Source organism: Chrysemys picta, unplaced genomic scaffold (genome assembly GCF_011386835.1).
Source record: "Chrysemys picta bellii isolate R12L10 unplaced genomic scaffold, ASM1138683v2 scaf1, whole genome shotgun sequence".
NCBI lineage: Eukaryota > Metazoa > Chordata > Testudines > Emydidae > Chrysemys > Chrysemys picta.
Genome location: NW_027052708.1, coordinates 2,196,172 through 2,212,885, shown reverse-complemented (window position 1 = coordinate 2,212,885; position 16,714 = coordinate 2,196,172). Strand labels below are relative to the sequence as shown.

The 16,714-nt window shown below is 47.2% G+C and overlaps 3 protein-coding genes across 6 annotated transcripts in view; 1 reads left to right on the top strand and 2 right to left on the bottom strand.

Annotated features, from left to right (window-relative positions):
* The window catches only part of LOC135977481 (deleted in malignant brain tumors 1 protein-like), a 723,293-nt gene that overhangs the window by 151,981 nt on the left and 554,598 nt on the right, over positions 1–16,714 (bottom strand). The window lies entirely within an intron of this gene.
* Positions 1–16,714, top strand: part of LOC135977486 (olfactomedin-4-like) — a 689,021-nt gene that overhangs the window by 418,703 nt on the left and 253,604 nt on the right. The window lies entirely within an intron of this gene.
* LOC135977495 (uncharacterized) lies at positions 4,170–8,006 on the bottom strand. Its single transcript, XM_065578775.1, has 2 exons — positions 7,940–8,006; positions 4,170–7,682 (listed from the first exon to the last, which is right to left on the bottom strand). The coding sequence occupies exon 2, from the start codon at positions 7,545–7,547 to the stop codon at positions 6,741–6,743; it is 807 nt and encodes a 268-aa protein (XP_065434847.1). The 5' UTR covers positions 7,548–7,682; positions 7,940–8,006; the 3' UTR covers positions 4,170–6,740.

Genomic DNA, 16,714 nt, shown 5'->3' with positions numbered 1-16,714 from the left:
TCTGCAGACCAAGCAAGAGAGCAACAACCTTCAAATCACCACACAGTTGCCACTGATGTTGGTCATAGTTTATGCACCTCAAAAGTTGTTTCATGTTGTCATAGGTTTCCTTCATATGGACTGCATGACCAACTGGAATTGGTGGCAAAACATTGCCATTATGCAGTAAAACAGCTTTAATACTCATCTTCGATGAATCAATGAACAGTCTCCACTCATCTGGATCGTGAACGATGTTGAGGGCTGCCATCACACCATCGATATTGTTGCAGGCTACAAGATCACCTTCCATGAAGAAGAATGGGACAAGATCCTTTTGACGGTCACGGAACATGGAAACCCTAACACCACCTGCCAGGAGATTCCACTGCTGTAGTCTGGAGCCCAATAGCTCTGCCTTACTCTTGGGTAGTTCCAAATCCCTGACAAGGTCATTCAGTTCACCTTGTGTTGTGAGGTGTGGTTCAGAGGAGGAGGATGGGAGAAAATGTGGGTCCTGTGACATTGGTGGTTCAGGACCAGAAGTTTCATCCTCTTCCTCTTCCTCGTCTGACTCAAGTGAGAATGATTCTGGTGCATCAGGAACCGGCAGTCCTCCGTGGGGTACTGAGCGTATAGCTGATGGAATGTTTGGATAATGCACAGTCCACTTTTTCTTCTTTGACACACCTTTCCCAACTGGAGGCACTATGCAGAAGTAACAATTGTTGGTATGATCTGTTGGCTCTCTCCAAATCATTGGCACTGCAAAAGGCATAGATTTCCTTTTCCTGTTCAACCACTGGCGAAGATTTGTTGCACAAGTGTTGCAGCATATGTGTGGGGCCCACCTCTTGTCCTGATCTCCAATTTTGCAGCCAAAATAAAGGTGATAGGCTTTCTTAACCATAGTGGTTATACTGCGCTTTTGTGATGCAAAAGTCACTTCACCACAAACATAGCAGAAGTTATCTGCACTGTTCACACAAGTACGAGGCATCTCTGCTCACTTTGGCTAAACAGAAATGTGTCCCTTTGCCCTTTAAAGCCTGCCTCTTCCAGGTACCCACCTGGCCATTTCACAGGGAGCTGGGACTCATGGAAATCCCATTTCTAGCCAGTGAATCAGTGAAATGCTTTCTGGAGAGAAAGCTGGCTCATACTGACGTCATTCTTGGGGCTGGAGTATTGGTTCAGTGGGAGACATATCACCTGATATGTGAGGCCCTGGTTCAATTCCTGGAAATGCAGCATTCTTACACCATGTTGGCTGCTACTTGCAGGGCTGGGCTGTTGGAGCTACAGATGTATCCAACAGCTGGATTCCTTGGTCCAGCTTCACAATGCTGCCCTCAATATAGTTGTGCAGCAGAAGTGAGCTGGGCCCCTAACCCAGAGGTCAAGAGATTAAGAACATAAGAATGGCCATACTGGGTCAGACCAGATGTCCATCTAGACCAGTATCCTGTTTTCCGACAGTGGCCAATGCCAGGTGCCTCAGAGGGAATGAAGAGAACAGGTAATCAGGTGATCCATCCCCTGTTGCCTATTCCCATCTTCTGGCAAACAGATGTTAGGGACATCATACCTGCCCATCCTGGCTAATAGGCACTGATGGAGTTATCCTCCATGAACTTATCTAATTCCTTTTTTGAACCCTGATATAGTCTTGGCCTTCACAACATCCTCTGGCAAGGAGTTCCACAGCTTGACTGTGCGTTGTGTGAAAAAATACTTCCTTTTGTTTGTTTTATAACTACTGCCTATTAATTTCATCTGGTGAGCCCTAGTTCTTGTGCCATGAGAAGGAGTACATAACACTTCCTTATTTACTTTCTCCACAACAGTCATGATTTTATAGACCTCTATCATATTCCCCCCTTAGGTTTTTTTTTTCCAAACTGAAAAGTCCCAATCTTATTAATCTCTCCTCATATGGCAGATGCTTCATACCCCTATGAATTTTGTTGCCCTTTTCTGAACCTTTTCCAATTCCAATATATCTTTTTTGAGATGTGGCAACCACATCTGTACACAGTATTCAAGACTGAATTCATGCTCTCCTAGAATCTATGAATTCTGTGTTTGCCTTGTTCTCACTGATGTTTCTGCTTTGCTTTTTCCTCCAGGACTGTGGTGAACGATGAACAAGTGATCATGTTTCCTATTTTCCTCTATGTTCAGTCACAGAAAGGGCCATTTCATTGCACTTCACCCTTCTAATCACAGGGGTCCATGACAACATGTGTCATTTTTACCTGAACTTAGGCCTGATGCTTCCTTCCATGAAGCTTTTCTCCAGGTCCATATCCTGAATATGTATTAGTTCTCGTCAGTAAATCTTCTCATTATTGGAGATGCACACCTGGTCTCTGCTTTGCTTCTTCTTTATAATTTGGTACCAGTGAGGACTTTCCCCACAACTCCAATAGGCTGGACGTTTCTGCTGCAATGATCAGAGGTGCCATTGTTAACTGTGGAGAAATTTCTGTAGTCACCAGGTTCAGATTTAATGCCTTATTCAGGCACAGACCCCATCTGAGCGTGATTGATTCAAGCTGTCTGTATGGACCCAGGCACAGATCACTACAAGGTGCCACATTTGGAAGGTTTCCTTTACTGCTACAGGGGCAAGAAACTTTTTTTTTTTAAATGACAGTTCACATAGTGCAGAAACCGATGGGAAAACCAGAGACATATAGAGCAGAGATCACTGCATCCAAGCTCTATCCGGCGTCCAGGGACCAGCTGGAATGGTCGCATCAGCAAGAGCCTCTGCTCGGCCTCCACCAAACAGCAAGCAGATTCCGTTCCAGCAGCATTTTACTGCAATAGCCTTTTCCTGCCCATGGCACCATGTCAGAAAGGGAAATGCAGCCACATCTAATATTCGTTGGTAGTTATTGTCATGTAGCACGTTTAGCTATTGGTCTATCTCTCTCTTCTCTCCTTCTTGGGCCCCACCTCCCTTGGAGCCTATGCAATAGCATTGCCCTCACCCCCTTGCTCTCGCATCACTTCAGTCCTGGAGGGAGATGTGTCCCGCTCGTCCTGTAGGTGCTGCCGCCCTCAATCACAACATCCTAGGATCTGTAGCAGGGGTTGCTGCTCCACCACAGGAGCGCTCCTAGCATAGCAGCCAACGCCTGGGATTTCATGGCCAGTGACACAATTTTGGCCCCAGCTGGAGCTGGGTTCCAGCTCTCATGAATTTCAAATCCTGCGCAGGGGAAATCCCTCTGATTGGCTGCCTTCCCCATTTGCCCACCTCCTGGGGAATAGAAGCCAACCAGGGCTGCTGCAGGTGTCAGACAGAGTTGTCCCCCCTCCCATCAGGGGCCAGAGCTGTTTTGGGGTAGAAGTGGGGGAGGGAGCAATTGGCACCATCCTTATCGAAGGGGAGAGGGCAGTATTGAGCAGAAAGAGCAGCTCAGGGTTATCCTACTCCCCTCTACTGTGAGCAATGGGTCAGCTGCTCCCTACTTCTCCCTGCAGCACTGGTAAAGGTCAGAGGAGGCGAAGACCCCCTGAGGCTGCAGGAGGCTTCTAGGTGAAATGAGGGTCATTGGAATGGTGTGGGCCTGGGGCTGTATCATTGATTGCTAGGATGGGGGCAGGCCAGTGTGGGGCTGGGGGTGTAGCATTGATTGATTAGGAAGTGCTGCAAGACACATCCCTGTCCGGGATCCCAGCTGACTTCACAGTGGGGTCTGGGCTTGGAGCTCTGCTACACAGCCTCATGCTTTGATGGTCACACCCATAGTAATGTCACAGCTAGAATCATAGAATCATAGAATATCAGAGTTGGAAGGGACCTCAAGATGTCATCTAGTCCAACCCCCTGCTCAAAGCAGGACCAATTCCCAGCTAAATCATCCCAGCCAGGGCTTTGTCAAGCCGGGCCTTAAAAACCTCCAAGGAAGGAGACTCCACCACCTCCCTAGGTAACGCATTCCAGTGCTTCACCACCCTCCTAGTGAAATAGTTTTTCCTGATATCCAACCTGGACTTCCCCCACCGCAACTTGAGACCATTGCTCCTTGTTCTGTCATCTGCCACCACTGAGAACAGCCGAGCTCCATCCTCTTTGGAACCCCCCTTCAGGTAGTTGAAGGCTGCTATCAAATCCCCCCTCATTCTTCTCTTCTGGAGACTAAACAATCCCAGTTCTCTCAGCCTCTCCTCATAAGTCATGTGCTCCAGACCCCTAATCATTTTTGTTGCCCTCCGCTGGACTCTTTCCAATTTTTCCACATCCTTCTTGTAGTGTGGGGCCCAAAACTGGACACAGTATTCCAGATGAGGCCTCACCAATGTCGAATAAAGGGGAACGATCACGTTCCTCGATCTGCTGGCAATGCCCCTACTTATACAGCCCAAAATGCCGTTAGCCTTCTTGGCAACAAGAGCACACTGTTAACTCATATCCAGCTTCTCGTCCACTGTGACCCCTAGGTCCTTTTCAGCAGAACTGCTACCTAGCCATTCGGTCCCTAGTCTGTAGCAGTGCATGGGATTCTTCCGTCCTAAGTGCAGGACTCTGCACTTGTCCTTGTTGAACCTCATCAGGTTTTTTTCTGCCCAATCCTCTAATTTGTCTAGGTCCCTCTGTATCCGATCCCTACCCTCTAGTGTATCTACCACGCCTCTTAGTTTAGTGTCATCTGCAAACTTGCTGAGAGTGCAGTCCACACCATCCTCCAGATCATTAATAAAGATATTAAACAAAACCGGCCCCAGGACCGACCCTTGGGGCACTCCACTTGAAACCGGCTGCCAACTAGACATGGAGCCATTGATCACTACCCGTTGAGCCCGACGATCTAGCCAGCTTTCTATCCACCTTACAGTCCATTCATCCAGCCCATACTTCTTTAACTTGGTGGCAAGAATACTGTGGGAGACAGTATCAAAAGCTTTGCTAAAGTCAAGAAATAACACATCCACTGCTTTCCCCTCATCCACAGAGCCAGTTATCTCATCATAGAAGGCAATTAGGTTAGTCAGGCACGACTTCCCCTTCGTGAATCCATGCTGACTGTTCCTGATCACTTTCCTCTCCTCTAAATGTTTCATAATTGATTCCTTGAGGACCTGCTCCATAATTTTTCCAGGGACTGAGGTGAGGCTGACTGTCCTGTAGTTCCCCGGATCCTCCTTCTTCCCTTTTTTAAAGATGGGCACTACATTAGCCTTTTTCCAGTCATCTGGGACCTCCCCCGATCGCCATGAGTTTTCAAAAATAATGGCTAATGGCTCTGCAATCTCACCCGCCAACTCCTTTAGCACCCTCGGATGCAGCGCATCCGGCCCCATGGACTTGTGCACGTCCAGTTTTTCTAAATAGTCCCGAACCACTTCTTTCTCCACAGAGGGTTGGTCACCTCCTCCCCATGCTGTACTGCCCAGTGCAGCAGTCTGGGAGCTGACCTTGTGCGTGAAGACAGAGGCAAAAAAATCATTGAGTACATTAGCTTTTTCCACATCCTCGGTCACTAGGTTGCCTCCCTCATTCAGTAAGGGGCCCACACTTTCCTTGATTTTCTTCTTGTTGCTAACATACCTGAAGAAACCCTTCTTGTTACTCTTAACATCTCTTGCTAACTGCAACTCCAAGTGTGATTTGGCCTTCCTGATTTCACTCCTGCACGCCTGAGCAATATTTTTATACTCCTCCCTGGTCATTTGTCCAATCTTCCACTTCTTATAAGCCTCTTTTTTGCGTTTAAGATCAGCAAGGATTTCACTGTTTAGCCAAGCTGGTCGCCTGCCATATTTACTATTCTTTCTACACATCGGGATGGTTTGTTCCTACAACCTCAATAAGGATTCTTTAAAATACAGCCAGCTCTCCTGGACCCCTTTGCCCTTCATGTTATTCTCCCAGGGGATCCTGCCCATCAGTTCCCTGAGGGAGTCAAAGTCTGCTTTTCTGAAGTCCAGGGTCCATATTCTGCTGCTCTCCTTTCTTCCTTGTGTCAGGATCCTGAACTCGACCATCTCATGGTCACTGCCTCCCAGGTTCCCATCCACTTTTGCTTCCCCTACTAGTTCTTCCCTGTTTGTGAGCAGCATGTCAAGAAAAGCTTTGCCCCTAGTTGGTTCCTCCAGCACTTGCACCAGGAAATTGTCCCCTACGCTTTCCAAAAATTTCCTGGATTGCCTGTGCACCGCTGTATTGCTCTCCCAGCAGATATCAGGGTGATTAAAGTCTCCCATGAGAACCAGGGCCTGCGATCTAGCAACTTCTGCTAGTTGCCAGAAGAAAGCCTCGTCCACCTCATCCCCCTGGTCTGGTGGTCTATAGCAGACTCCAACCACGACATCACCCTTGTTGCTCCCACTTCTCAACTTTATCCAGAGACTCTCAGGTTTTTCTGCAGTATCATACCGGAGCTCTGAGCAGTCATACTCCTCTCTTACATACAACGCAACTCCCCCACCTTTTCTGCCCTGCCTGTCCTTCCTGAACAGTTTATATCCATCCATGACAGTACTCCAGTCATGTGAGTTATCCCACCAAGTCTCTGTTATTCCAATCACATCATAGTTCCCTGACTGTGCCAGGACTTCCAGTTCTCCCTGCTTGTTTCCCAGGCTTCTTGCATTTGTGTATAGGCACTTAAGATAACTCATCGATCGTCCCTCTTTCTCAGCATGAGACAGGAGTCCTCCCCTCTTGCGCTCTCCTGCTTGTGCTTCCTCCCAGGATCCCATTTCCCCACTTACCTCAGGGCTTTGGTCTCCTTCCCCCGGTGAACCTAGTTTAAAGCCCTCCTCACTAGGTTAGCCAGCTTGCTGGCGAAGATGCTCTTCCCTCTCTTCGTTAGGTGGAGCCCGTCTCTGCCTAGCACTCCTTCTTCTTGGAACACCATCCCATGGTCGAAGAATCCAAAGCCTTCTCTCCGACACCACCTGCGTAGCCATTCGTTGACTTCCACGATTCGACGGTCTCTACCCCGGCCTTTTCCTTGCACAGGGAGGATGGACGAGAACACCACTTGCGCCTCAAACTCCTTTATCCTTCTTCCCAGAGCCACGTAGTCTGCAGTGATCCGCTCAAGGTCATTCTTGGCAGTATCATTGGTGCCCACGTGGAGAAGCAGGAAGGGGTAGCGATCCGAGGGCTTGATGAGTCTCGGCAGTCTCTCCGTCACATCGTGTATCCTAGCTCCTGGCAAGCAGCAGACCTCTCGGTTTTCCCGGTCGGGGCGGCAGATAGATGACTCAGTCCCCCTGAGGAGGGAGTCCCCGACCACCACCACCCTCCTCCTCCTCTTGGGAGTGGTGGTCGTGGAACCCCCATCCCTAGGACAGTGCATCTTTTGCCTTCCAATCGGTGGAGTCTCCTTCTGCTCCCTTCCCTCAGATGGGCCATCTAGTCCACTCTCTGCATTAGCACCTGTAGAGAGAACATGGAAACGATTGCTCACCTGTATCTCCATTGCTGGTGCATGGACGCTCCTCTTTCTTCTTCTGGAGGTCACATGCTGCCAAACCTCCTCACAATCTTTCTGTCCCTGCTGCGCCTGCTCTGAATCTTCAGAACATTGAGGCCGTAGAAGCATCTCCTGACGTCTGTCCAGGAAATCTTCATTTTCCCTTATGCAACGCAGAGTCGATACTTGTTTCTCCAGCCCTCGAACCTTCTCCTCCAATATGGAGACCAGCTTGCACTTTGTACAGACAAAGTCGCTTCTGTCCTGTGGAAGAAAAACAAACATGGCACAACCTGTGCAGGTTACAACAGCTGATCGCTCACCTTCCATATCACCGTCCTCTTAGGAGCTTCCTCAACTGTTGCAGGTACTACTCGGAGAAACCTGCAGATGAAAGCCTCCGTGCGCTCTCCCCACGCGAACTCCCAGGCAAACTCCTGCTGTTAGCCTCTGCTGTTCGCCGCTCAGCTGGTTCGCTGCTGACTGCCCTTATATACCAGTCAGGCCCACTCAAGGCCCACCAACACAGCCCCCCTAATGCAGCACTTAGCGTACCTCCTCTTGGACAGCTCCCAGGCAAACTCCTGCTGTTAGCTTCTGCTCTTCGCCGCTCGAGGAAGCTATTATCAGTATGCTTCCTTTCTCTTCACTGGACGCTTGTCAAGTTATTGACTTCTGTCCATGGAGACCAAGATCATTTGGAAAAAGGAATGAAAATGTGTTTAGTGAATTTGAAATTGTGACCCTAATAAAAAATGAACCAAGGTGAAAAATTCAATGGGTTGGAAAATGTCATTTCATTCCTTACTAAGAGTCACAACAAGGAGAAGGCAGCGATGTGATACCTCTATGATATCACTGGGACAAACAGATATCAAGGGATGGTCTGGATGCCTGCAGGAGGCACAATTTACCTTGGCACCAGCTACCCACCAACTTAAACTAGAAATCGCCAACTAAACTGGCAGAGCTTTAGAAACCTCTCTCACCAGGAGAGGCAGGAGATGATCTTCCATGTTATCCCTTCTGGATCCCACGGCTTCATCAGCGATTGCTGTCTACAGGAAGGGTTAGGAGAGCTAGTGGTGAGGGGAAGGTTCTCACTGCACAGCTCTCCAGAGCAAACATGGAGCTAGCCCTCTGCTGAAGAACCCCTCACCCTTCTCAGTCACTAGGGAAGGGAAGGGGCTCTAGGTGAGTTCTAGTAGAAATCCAACAAGGATCTGTCAAGTGTTATATGCATGTCCTTACCCAGGGGCGTCTCTCTCAGTTGATTTTGTGTCAGCCAGGGAAACATTGTTGGGAGCCAGAACACTACAGGGAACAAAAGGTGCTAACACACCAAGGGGAGTCATTGCCATAGGTGATGGAGTCCACAATGGTATGTATTCACAAACAAATCATGTGAAGGATCATGTCAGTTAGTCATGACAAACCCTAGTTTTAAACATGAGTAGTCAGGGGAGGCTGGTTTGTATAATTTTTGGTGGTGCCCAGAATGGGTCCAAGTTTCCCCAGCTACACACACACACATGCCTTGTAAGCCGATATATATATTTTAAAATAATGTAAAAATGGACCGGAAACAGTAAACGTTTAACGGTTTCCCTATATTGCACAATGTGGAGGTGTGGGGGAGATGAGGGCTCTGGCTGGGGGTGCAGGCTCTTGGGTGGGGCTGGGGTGTGGGAGTTCCAGCTCAGATGCTAACAAAGGGGATTTCTCATGACTACAGCCCTCTCTGTTCTGTTCCACCCCCTTTAGTAGCTTTGGCACAAGGCAGGAATCCTTTCTCTCTCTCTCGGTTCACACCCCTCCTTCTAAAAGAAAAAGCACCAGGTTAAAGATGGATTCCAGTTCAGGTGACATGATCACATGTCCTGTGAGACTTCATTACCTACCTGCTGGCACATATGTACAGGAAGTCTTACAAGTAAACAGAGCCATTTCCAACCAATTGTCCTGGTTAACGGGAGACATCAAGATTCCAAACCACCATTAATGTCCCACACTTTGCATAATTACAATAGGACCTCAGAGGTATATTTCATATTCCTAGTTTCAGATACAAGAATGATACATTCATAGAAATAGGATGATCACACTCAGTAGGGGGAGGGATAGCTCAGTGGTTTGAGCACTGGTCTGCTAAACCTAGGGCTGTTAGTTCTAATCCTTGAGGGGGGATCTGGGGCAAAAAAATCAGTACTTTGTTCCACTAGTGAAGGCAGGGGGCTGTACTCAATGACCTTTCAAGGTCCCTTCCAGTTCTAGGAGACAGGATATCTCCTCTAATTTAAGATTATAAGCTTTGTATTGATACCTTACAAGAGACCTTTTGCATAAAGCATATTCCAGTTACATCATATCCACACTTATCAACATATTTTTATAAAAATATGGAGTGCAACATCACAGCCTCCTCCACTGCTGCAGCCTGCTGCCCCTCATCATAGCCTCATGGGGAATGGGGCTGCCCCTTGCCCAGCGTGGGGCAGAAGTGGTGGCTGCAAGTTGGGGGGGGCGATCACATGGTCAGACACTCACCCAAGCCCCAACAGCTGCTCGAGTAAGGTCCAGACTCTGTCTCCCAGAAGCCCCCTTGCCATTGCCTCCCAATGAGTGCTGAGGGATGGGATGGCTGCCAATCATGTGTGCGCCTCCTCCCCTCCTCCCTCCGCAGGTGCAGCAGCCGCCTCAGCCTGCTGCCAGCGCCCCTCTTGTGTTGTAGGCAGCAGCGGCTGGCAGCGAGGGAGTGCAGCATGGAGCGGCAGGCAGCTGCCTGCTTGAGGCACCCGCCCGCTTGAAGCAGGGATGTTCTGGGGCCTGGGGGAGGCGCACGGGCGTGGGAAGTGTGGCCTGGGGTAGAGATCTGGCTATGAACACTGGTGGAGCCGGGCCCCTGGGCCCTGAATATTCCTGGAGCCTGGGCACCATGGGCCCATACAACTCACCGCCCCTGTGATTAGTTGACATAATGCTGAATAAGGGTTGCCTTGATCTACACACTGGTTATCAGAGAGATAAGGTGGGTGAGGTAATATTTTTTATTGGACCAACTTCTGTTGGTGAGAGAGACACACTTGTGTCTGAAGAAGAGCGCTGGGTAAGCTTGAAAGCTTGTCTCTCTCAGCAACAGGAGTTGGTCCAATAAAAGATATTTCCTCACTCACCTTGTCTCTAATATTCTGGGACTGACAGAGTTACACCAACACTGCATATATGCTGGTTAGTCAGTCATGATCATAATCACCATGTCAGCTCACTCAGCTCCTCAAAGTTGTTTTTAAGCATGCAAGATTCCTTAACAGAGACAAGCCCATAGAGCTGTAGTAGTGAGAGTAGTGTTAAAGAGGCCATGTCAGGTACCCTTTCTCACACATATTGTGTCACTGGTTCTGAAATGTGTCATATTAGATCCCAGCCTGAGTTGATACTTTTTTTCTTTTGATTTTCATAAAAATCTTTTAACCCTTATTTTTAATTAACAAAGGAAAAAAAATCCTATTTTCCCAATAAAAGATGTGTTTTAAGGCATTTTTCATACTTTAATGGTGGAAAACAAAACAATGTGTAATTTAATACATAATAATTATGAATGTGAACTAACATTTGTACAAGGCTTATATTTATCATATTTTAATTGAAGAATATGATCGCTAATCACCCTGAACCAATGGTTAACTATATGAGGAGAAAGTGCATTGCTTAAAACTGGATTGGCTTGGCCAACACATACTGCTTAATATACTGCTTATTATTACCCTGAGCAGTTCCACTGAGGGAGTTCTGCAGGGAATTGTGCTATCTGAGGCTAGCAGAGTCAGTTAGCAACCAGCCAGTTAGAGTAAGGTGGTGTGAGTTGTGCCTCTCTGTTTTAGAGAGCAGTCTGGTTTTTCTTTCTGGTTTGGGGTTCTTGTGTGTTCTGAATTCCAAGGCTAGGTCTACACTACCCGCTTGAATCGGTGGGTAGAAATCGACCTCTCGGGGATCGAATTATCGCGTCTCGTCGGGACGTGACAATCGATCCCCGAATCGACGCTCTTACTCCACCAGCGGAGGTGGGAGTAAGCGCCGTCGATGGGAAGCCGCGGAGGTCGATTTTGCCGCTGTCCTTACAGCGGGGTAAGTCGGCTGCGATACGTCAAATTCAGCTACGCTACTCGCGTAGCTGAATTTGCGTATCTTAAATCGACCCCCCCCCCCCCTGTAGTGAAGACCTGCCCTAAGAAATAAAGTAGTTTTACATTGCACCTTTCCAGGAAGAGTATTTTTTGCTATTTATCTAATTTCTCTGTTTGTATGCTGTAGAACATAACACACTTCTTCCCTTGGGAGACTATTCCACACCCTAATACAGGAGAAATCACAGTAGTGCCTACTGGACAAATGTGAACAGAGTCCCACCATGCTAGGCATTGGACAAACATAGCATAAGAAACAGTCCCTGTCCCAAAGAGTTTACAATCTAACATGTCAAGTTAATTCCATTTTTGTTTTTCACTGAAGTCCTTTCAATGTGATTCTGTTAGGAAGGGATAAGCTAGACGCACAGACAAAAGAAAGGAGAAAGGATTGGAGCAAATCAGCAAAGGGGAGAGAATGTTCAGAGTGAAAACTGCAGAAAGCAGCCTGATGATGTCATCAGTGTCCATAATTCTGTGCTTGAGCTGCTTTCTACAGCTGCTGGACCAGCTGCAGTCTCTGGCTGACACTTCCATGCAGTTTCTTTTCCAAAGGCCACACAGCTGTAGCGAAGATACATGTGCCCCCAGCCCAAATCTAAAAGCCACCCCAGTAGATCACCAAGGCTCTGGTCATATTTGAAGAGAAGTTTCTTCCATCCTTCTCAACTAGACATAGTTGAGATTCAGATTAACCAACTGAATGGAACGAGGCCTGGTTTCAAGAGACATAGTTATGCTCATGTTTGCTCTTCATTCCTCCTCCAGACCATATAAAGAATAGGGCCAATGAGAAAATGGACATAATACATTTTTGGAAATGTTTGTTTCCATTTTTTGTTAAGATTTTGTAAGAGGATGGAGTCAGCTAGATGTGCTGCTTGTAAAGACATCATTATTTTATATGAATTTCCGTTGTTTGTAAAAATTATTCCTTAAAGAATTTCAAACCTCTTTGAACTGTTCATGGTAACTCATTTGGAATATGTTCTTTGAGCTTCCTATCTGGTCCCCTCAATTACATATTATTGCTTCTGTTACCTGATTGACTGACCTAGCATGTGTAAAATGACTTCACTTCCATTTCAATGAATTTTGTTTAATTCATTCATGCCAAAATCTACAAATGAGAAGAGCTGGCCCAGGAGCTCACTGGAACATTAATGTTGTTATCAGTAAGTCTTGGAACACAGGAAAAGTTCTAGAAGACTGGCCCTTGTCATCATTTTGTGTGGTGCTAGGTGTATTTAGAGCACACCTACCAGATGAGGCCCCACAGGCAAGGTAGGCAAGGAAATGTCTATCCCAAGCTGGTTTGCGGATTGCACTGGGGCTTAGGCATGAGACAGGCACGCAGGTGCCTAAACTGGGGAAGGAAATCCAGAGAAGAGCAGCAAAAATTATTAAAGGTCTAGAAAACATGACTTAGGAAGGAAGATTGAAAAAAATGGGTTTGTGTAGTCTGGAAAAGAGACGACTGAGGGGGGGATACGATAAAAATTTTCAAGTACATAAAAGGTTGTTACAAGGAGTAGGGAGAAAAATTGTTCTTCTTAACCTCTGAGGATAGCACAAGAAGCTATGGGCTTAAATTGCAGCAAGGGTGGTTTAGATTGGACATTAAGAAAAATTTCCTAACTGTCAGTGTGGTTAAGCACTGGAATAAATTTCCTAGGGAAGTTGTGGAATCTCCGTTGTGACAGTGTACCCCATAAGGCTTTATGGGGAGGGGGTGCTTATAAATGTATGTATGACATAACTGGAATATGTTTTGTGCTGCCTGTGCCATGTAACATATCTCCGTAAAGGTTATGGTCTACTATATCTATTCATCCTATTTGTACATATATATCATTTTCTACTCGAGGTTAAGAATATGGGCTGTATGCTTGCCTGATTTCTAAGTAAGCTTTGTGAGGCATTTGGTCAGCTTCTTTAGGAAGGAATTCACCAGGTTAAGTACCTGATCAGGAGACACTTAGGGAACAATGCATCTTGGAATGCTCCAGTCCACATGAGAAGTCTTCCTGGAGACATGCAAGATGCCATGTGGACAATGGCGTCAGCCTGCAAAGACTGAGTCATGCAGGGGCATGTGACTTGCCCAGGTGTCTCCAAAACTCCATCTTAGAGATGGACTTTGCAGAGGAGGGAGGAGGGGGGTCTCCACCCACAAGAGAGAGTCTATTTAAACCCAGGGGAGACCCCTCCATTTTGTCTTCAGCTGACTAAAGAAGGAGCCTCTCCACCCACCCCACCCCCCAGGATACTTGAAGGAGACTGAAACAAAGGACAGTAACTGCAGGGGGTGTGAGTGATTGCTGGACCCAGGCTAAAAGGAGATTAGCCTGTAAAAGGGAGCACTCTGGAACTGGTGAGGAAATTATCTGTATTCAATTTGATTAGGCATAGATTTGCGCATTTTATTTTATTTTGCTTGGTGACTTACTTTGTTCTGTCTGTTACTACTTTGAACCACTTAAATCCTACTGTCTGTATTTAATAAAATCACTTTTTATTTAGTAATTTACTCAGAGTATGTATTAATACCTGGGGGAGCAAACAACTGTGCATATCTCTCTATCAGTGTTATAGAGGGCGAACAATTTATGAGTTTGCCCTGCATAAGCTTTATGCAGGGTAAAACGGATTTATCTGGGTTTAGACCCCCATTGGGAGTTGGGCATCTGAGTGCTAAAGACAAGCACACTACTGTGAGCTGTTTTCAGGTAAACTTGCAGCTTTGGGACAGGAGATTCAGACCCTGGATCTGTGTCTGGAGCCAGACGGGAGTGCCTGGCTCAGCAAGACAGGGTGCTGGAGTCCTGAGCTGGCAGGGAAAACAGAAGCAGGGGTAGTCTTTGCACATCTGGTGGCAGCTCCCAAGGGGGTTTCTGTGATCCAACCCGTCACAGGATACAATAAAAAATTTCAAGTACATAAAAGGTTGTTACAAGGAGTAGGGAGAAAAATTGTTCTTCTTAACCTCTGAGGATAGCACAAGAAGCTATGGGCTTAAATTGCAGCAAGGGTGGTTTAGATTGGACATTAAGAAAAATTTCCTAACTGTCAGTGTGGTTAAGCACTGGAATAAATTTCCTAGGGAAGCTGTGGAATCTCCGTCACTGGAGATTTTAAAGAGCAGGTAAGACAAACACCTGTCAGGGATGGTCTAGATAATCTGGCCATGAGTCCAGGGGACTGGACTAGAAGACCTCGCAAGGTCCCTTCCAGTCCTACAATTCTATGATTCTATGCCCAGAGGCAGGAATTTAGGAACATAAGGGATTTTTATGGTGACAATTAAATCACTTCTAGAGTTAGGCAGCCACTGAAATGGTGTTCTGAGGGTCTCAGCAGGGCCTAAATTTTGGACTTGGGCACCTAGCTCCCATTTTTGGTGCCAAGTCCTTTTGTGGAGCCACGGTTAAAACATTCTCTTTTTTATTTTTGCAAACCCTGTTTCAGTTATATAATCTCTCTCTCTCTCTCTCTCTCTCTCTCTCGCTCTCTTTCCAAATACTGGAATTGTGTTCCTAAACACAGAAACAAACAAAGAAGGTCATTCAAAAAGAAACTGAGGGCATGGAGGAGCTAAGTACAAAAAAGCAGAAAAAAGGACTACTGGGCTTATAACTGACCCAGCATTTGAATATAAATTGACCAAGTGTTGCAAATTATAGGTGGTGCTGGTAGCACAGCCTGTTATTAAAGTTATTTGATGCTTGCCATTATAAGACCTTATAGTCAGTTGCCCATAACTTTGCCAAACTTTAACCATTTGGTCTGAAATTCTCCATTCTTGTTTTTTGTCTCAAGCTGATTTTAACTTCCTATAGCCCCTCAGATTTTCTTATCTTCAGCAGACTGACTCCCTGATAATGCCCAACACTGTTTTTATCATTTCTCTTTATTTTAATGATGGAGCCCTGCACAGTATCATTGGAGAGCCACAAGTCCCAGCAGTACCTCTGCGCTGATGTGAAGAGATGATGAAATATTAATAACCACTGCTCTTCCAGTCTCCACAATATGGGTTTCATTCTGTGAGTGTTAGTTCTGATGTATTCCTGTGAGTGTCAGGAAAATGAAACCCAAAAGTTTGGACTAGGACTTCCCTTTCACTGGGCTGAAAACTGCATTTTGTGCAGTTCAGACAAAAGCTTCTCTTAGTTTGTTGTTTTGTAGCATTGAATTATCTAAGAACATTTCAGCTGCTCCCTTTGGTATTATCACTCATTAGTTCTAGACTTTGAGATGCCACAGGGAACATGTCCCAAAGGTCTCAGAAATGTGTTTATATTCTCAGCACATGATGTAAACCTTATGGGGTGGGGGGGAGTCGTGTGTGACTCCCTGGCATTCAGAAGAATTATTTTGCATCATCCCTTCACTTCTATTATTGGGTTTTCACTAAAGGCAATATCAACGAGATGTTTCCCTTCTCCTTTTCTCTTTAAATAGGTCTTACTTCTTCTTCAGAAAATGAAGAACTTTATTATCTGCACAGTTTAGGAAGCTGGGGACAGCCAGACAGGGCCGGCTCCAGGCACCAGCCCACCAAGCATGTGCTTGGGGCGGCGGCTGGAGGGGGGCAGCGTGGCGGGGCGCTCCGGCCCGAGAGTGGGGCCGCGACTGGGCTCGCCGCCCTCCCCCCGGCGCTCCAGCCGGTCGGGAAGAGCGGGCCCCGGCCAGGCTCGTCGCCCTCCCCACAGCGCTCCGGCCGGTCGGGGAGAGCGGGGCCCTGGCCGGACGCGCCAGCCAGTCAGGGAGAGCGGAGAGCCGCGGTGGGCTCGCCGCCCTCCCCCCAGCGCTCTGGCCGCCGGGGAGAGCGGAGAGCCCTAGCCGGGCTCTCCGCCCTCCCTGCCGCGTTGGGGGGGGGGCGGGGGCGCGTGGCTTTTCTGCCTAGGGCGGCAAAAAAGTCAGAGCGGGCCCTGCAGCCAGAAAATCTTGAATTCAAACACATATTTTCCAGCATCCATAAAACTATGAAAGAGATACTGGCAACTTCCTTGGAAGTTCCTGAGTCAATGTTCATGCTTTCCTCGCCAAATGCCTGATCCTGCCTTCACTGCACAATCAAAAGTGTCATTGACGGCTGCTGGAGTTTGG

Excerpts from the sequence above, each read along its gene's own strand:
- LOC135977495 (XM_065578775.1), bottom strand. The coding sequence starts at position 7,547 with ATGCTTCTACGGCCTCAATGTTCTGAAGATTCAGAGCAGGCGCAGCAG.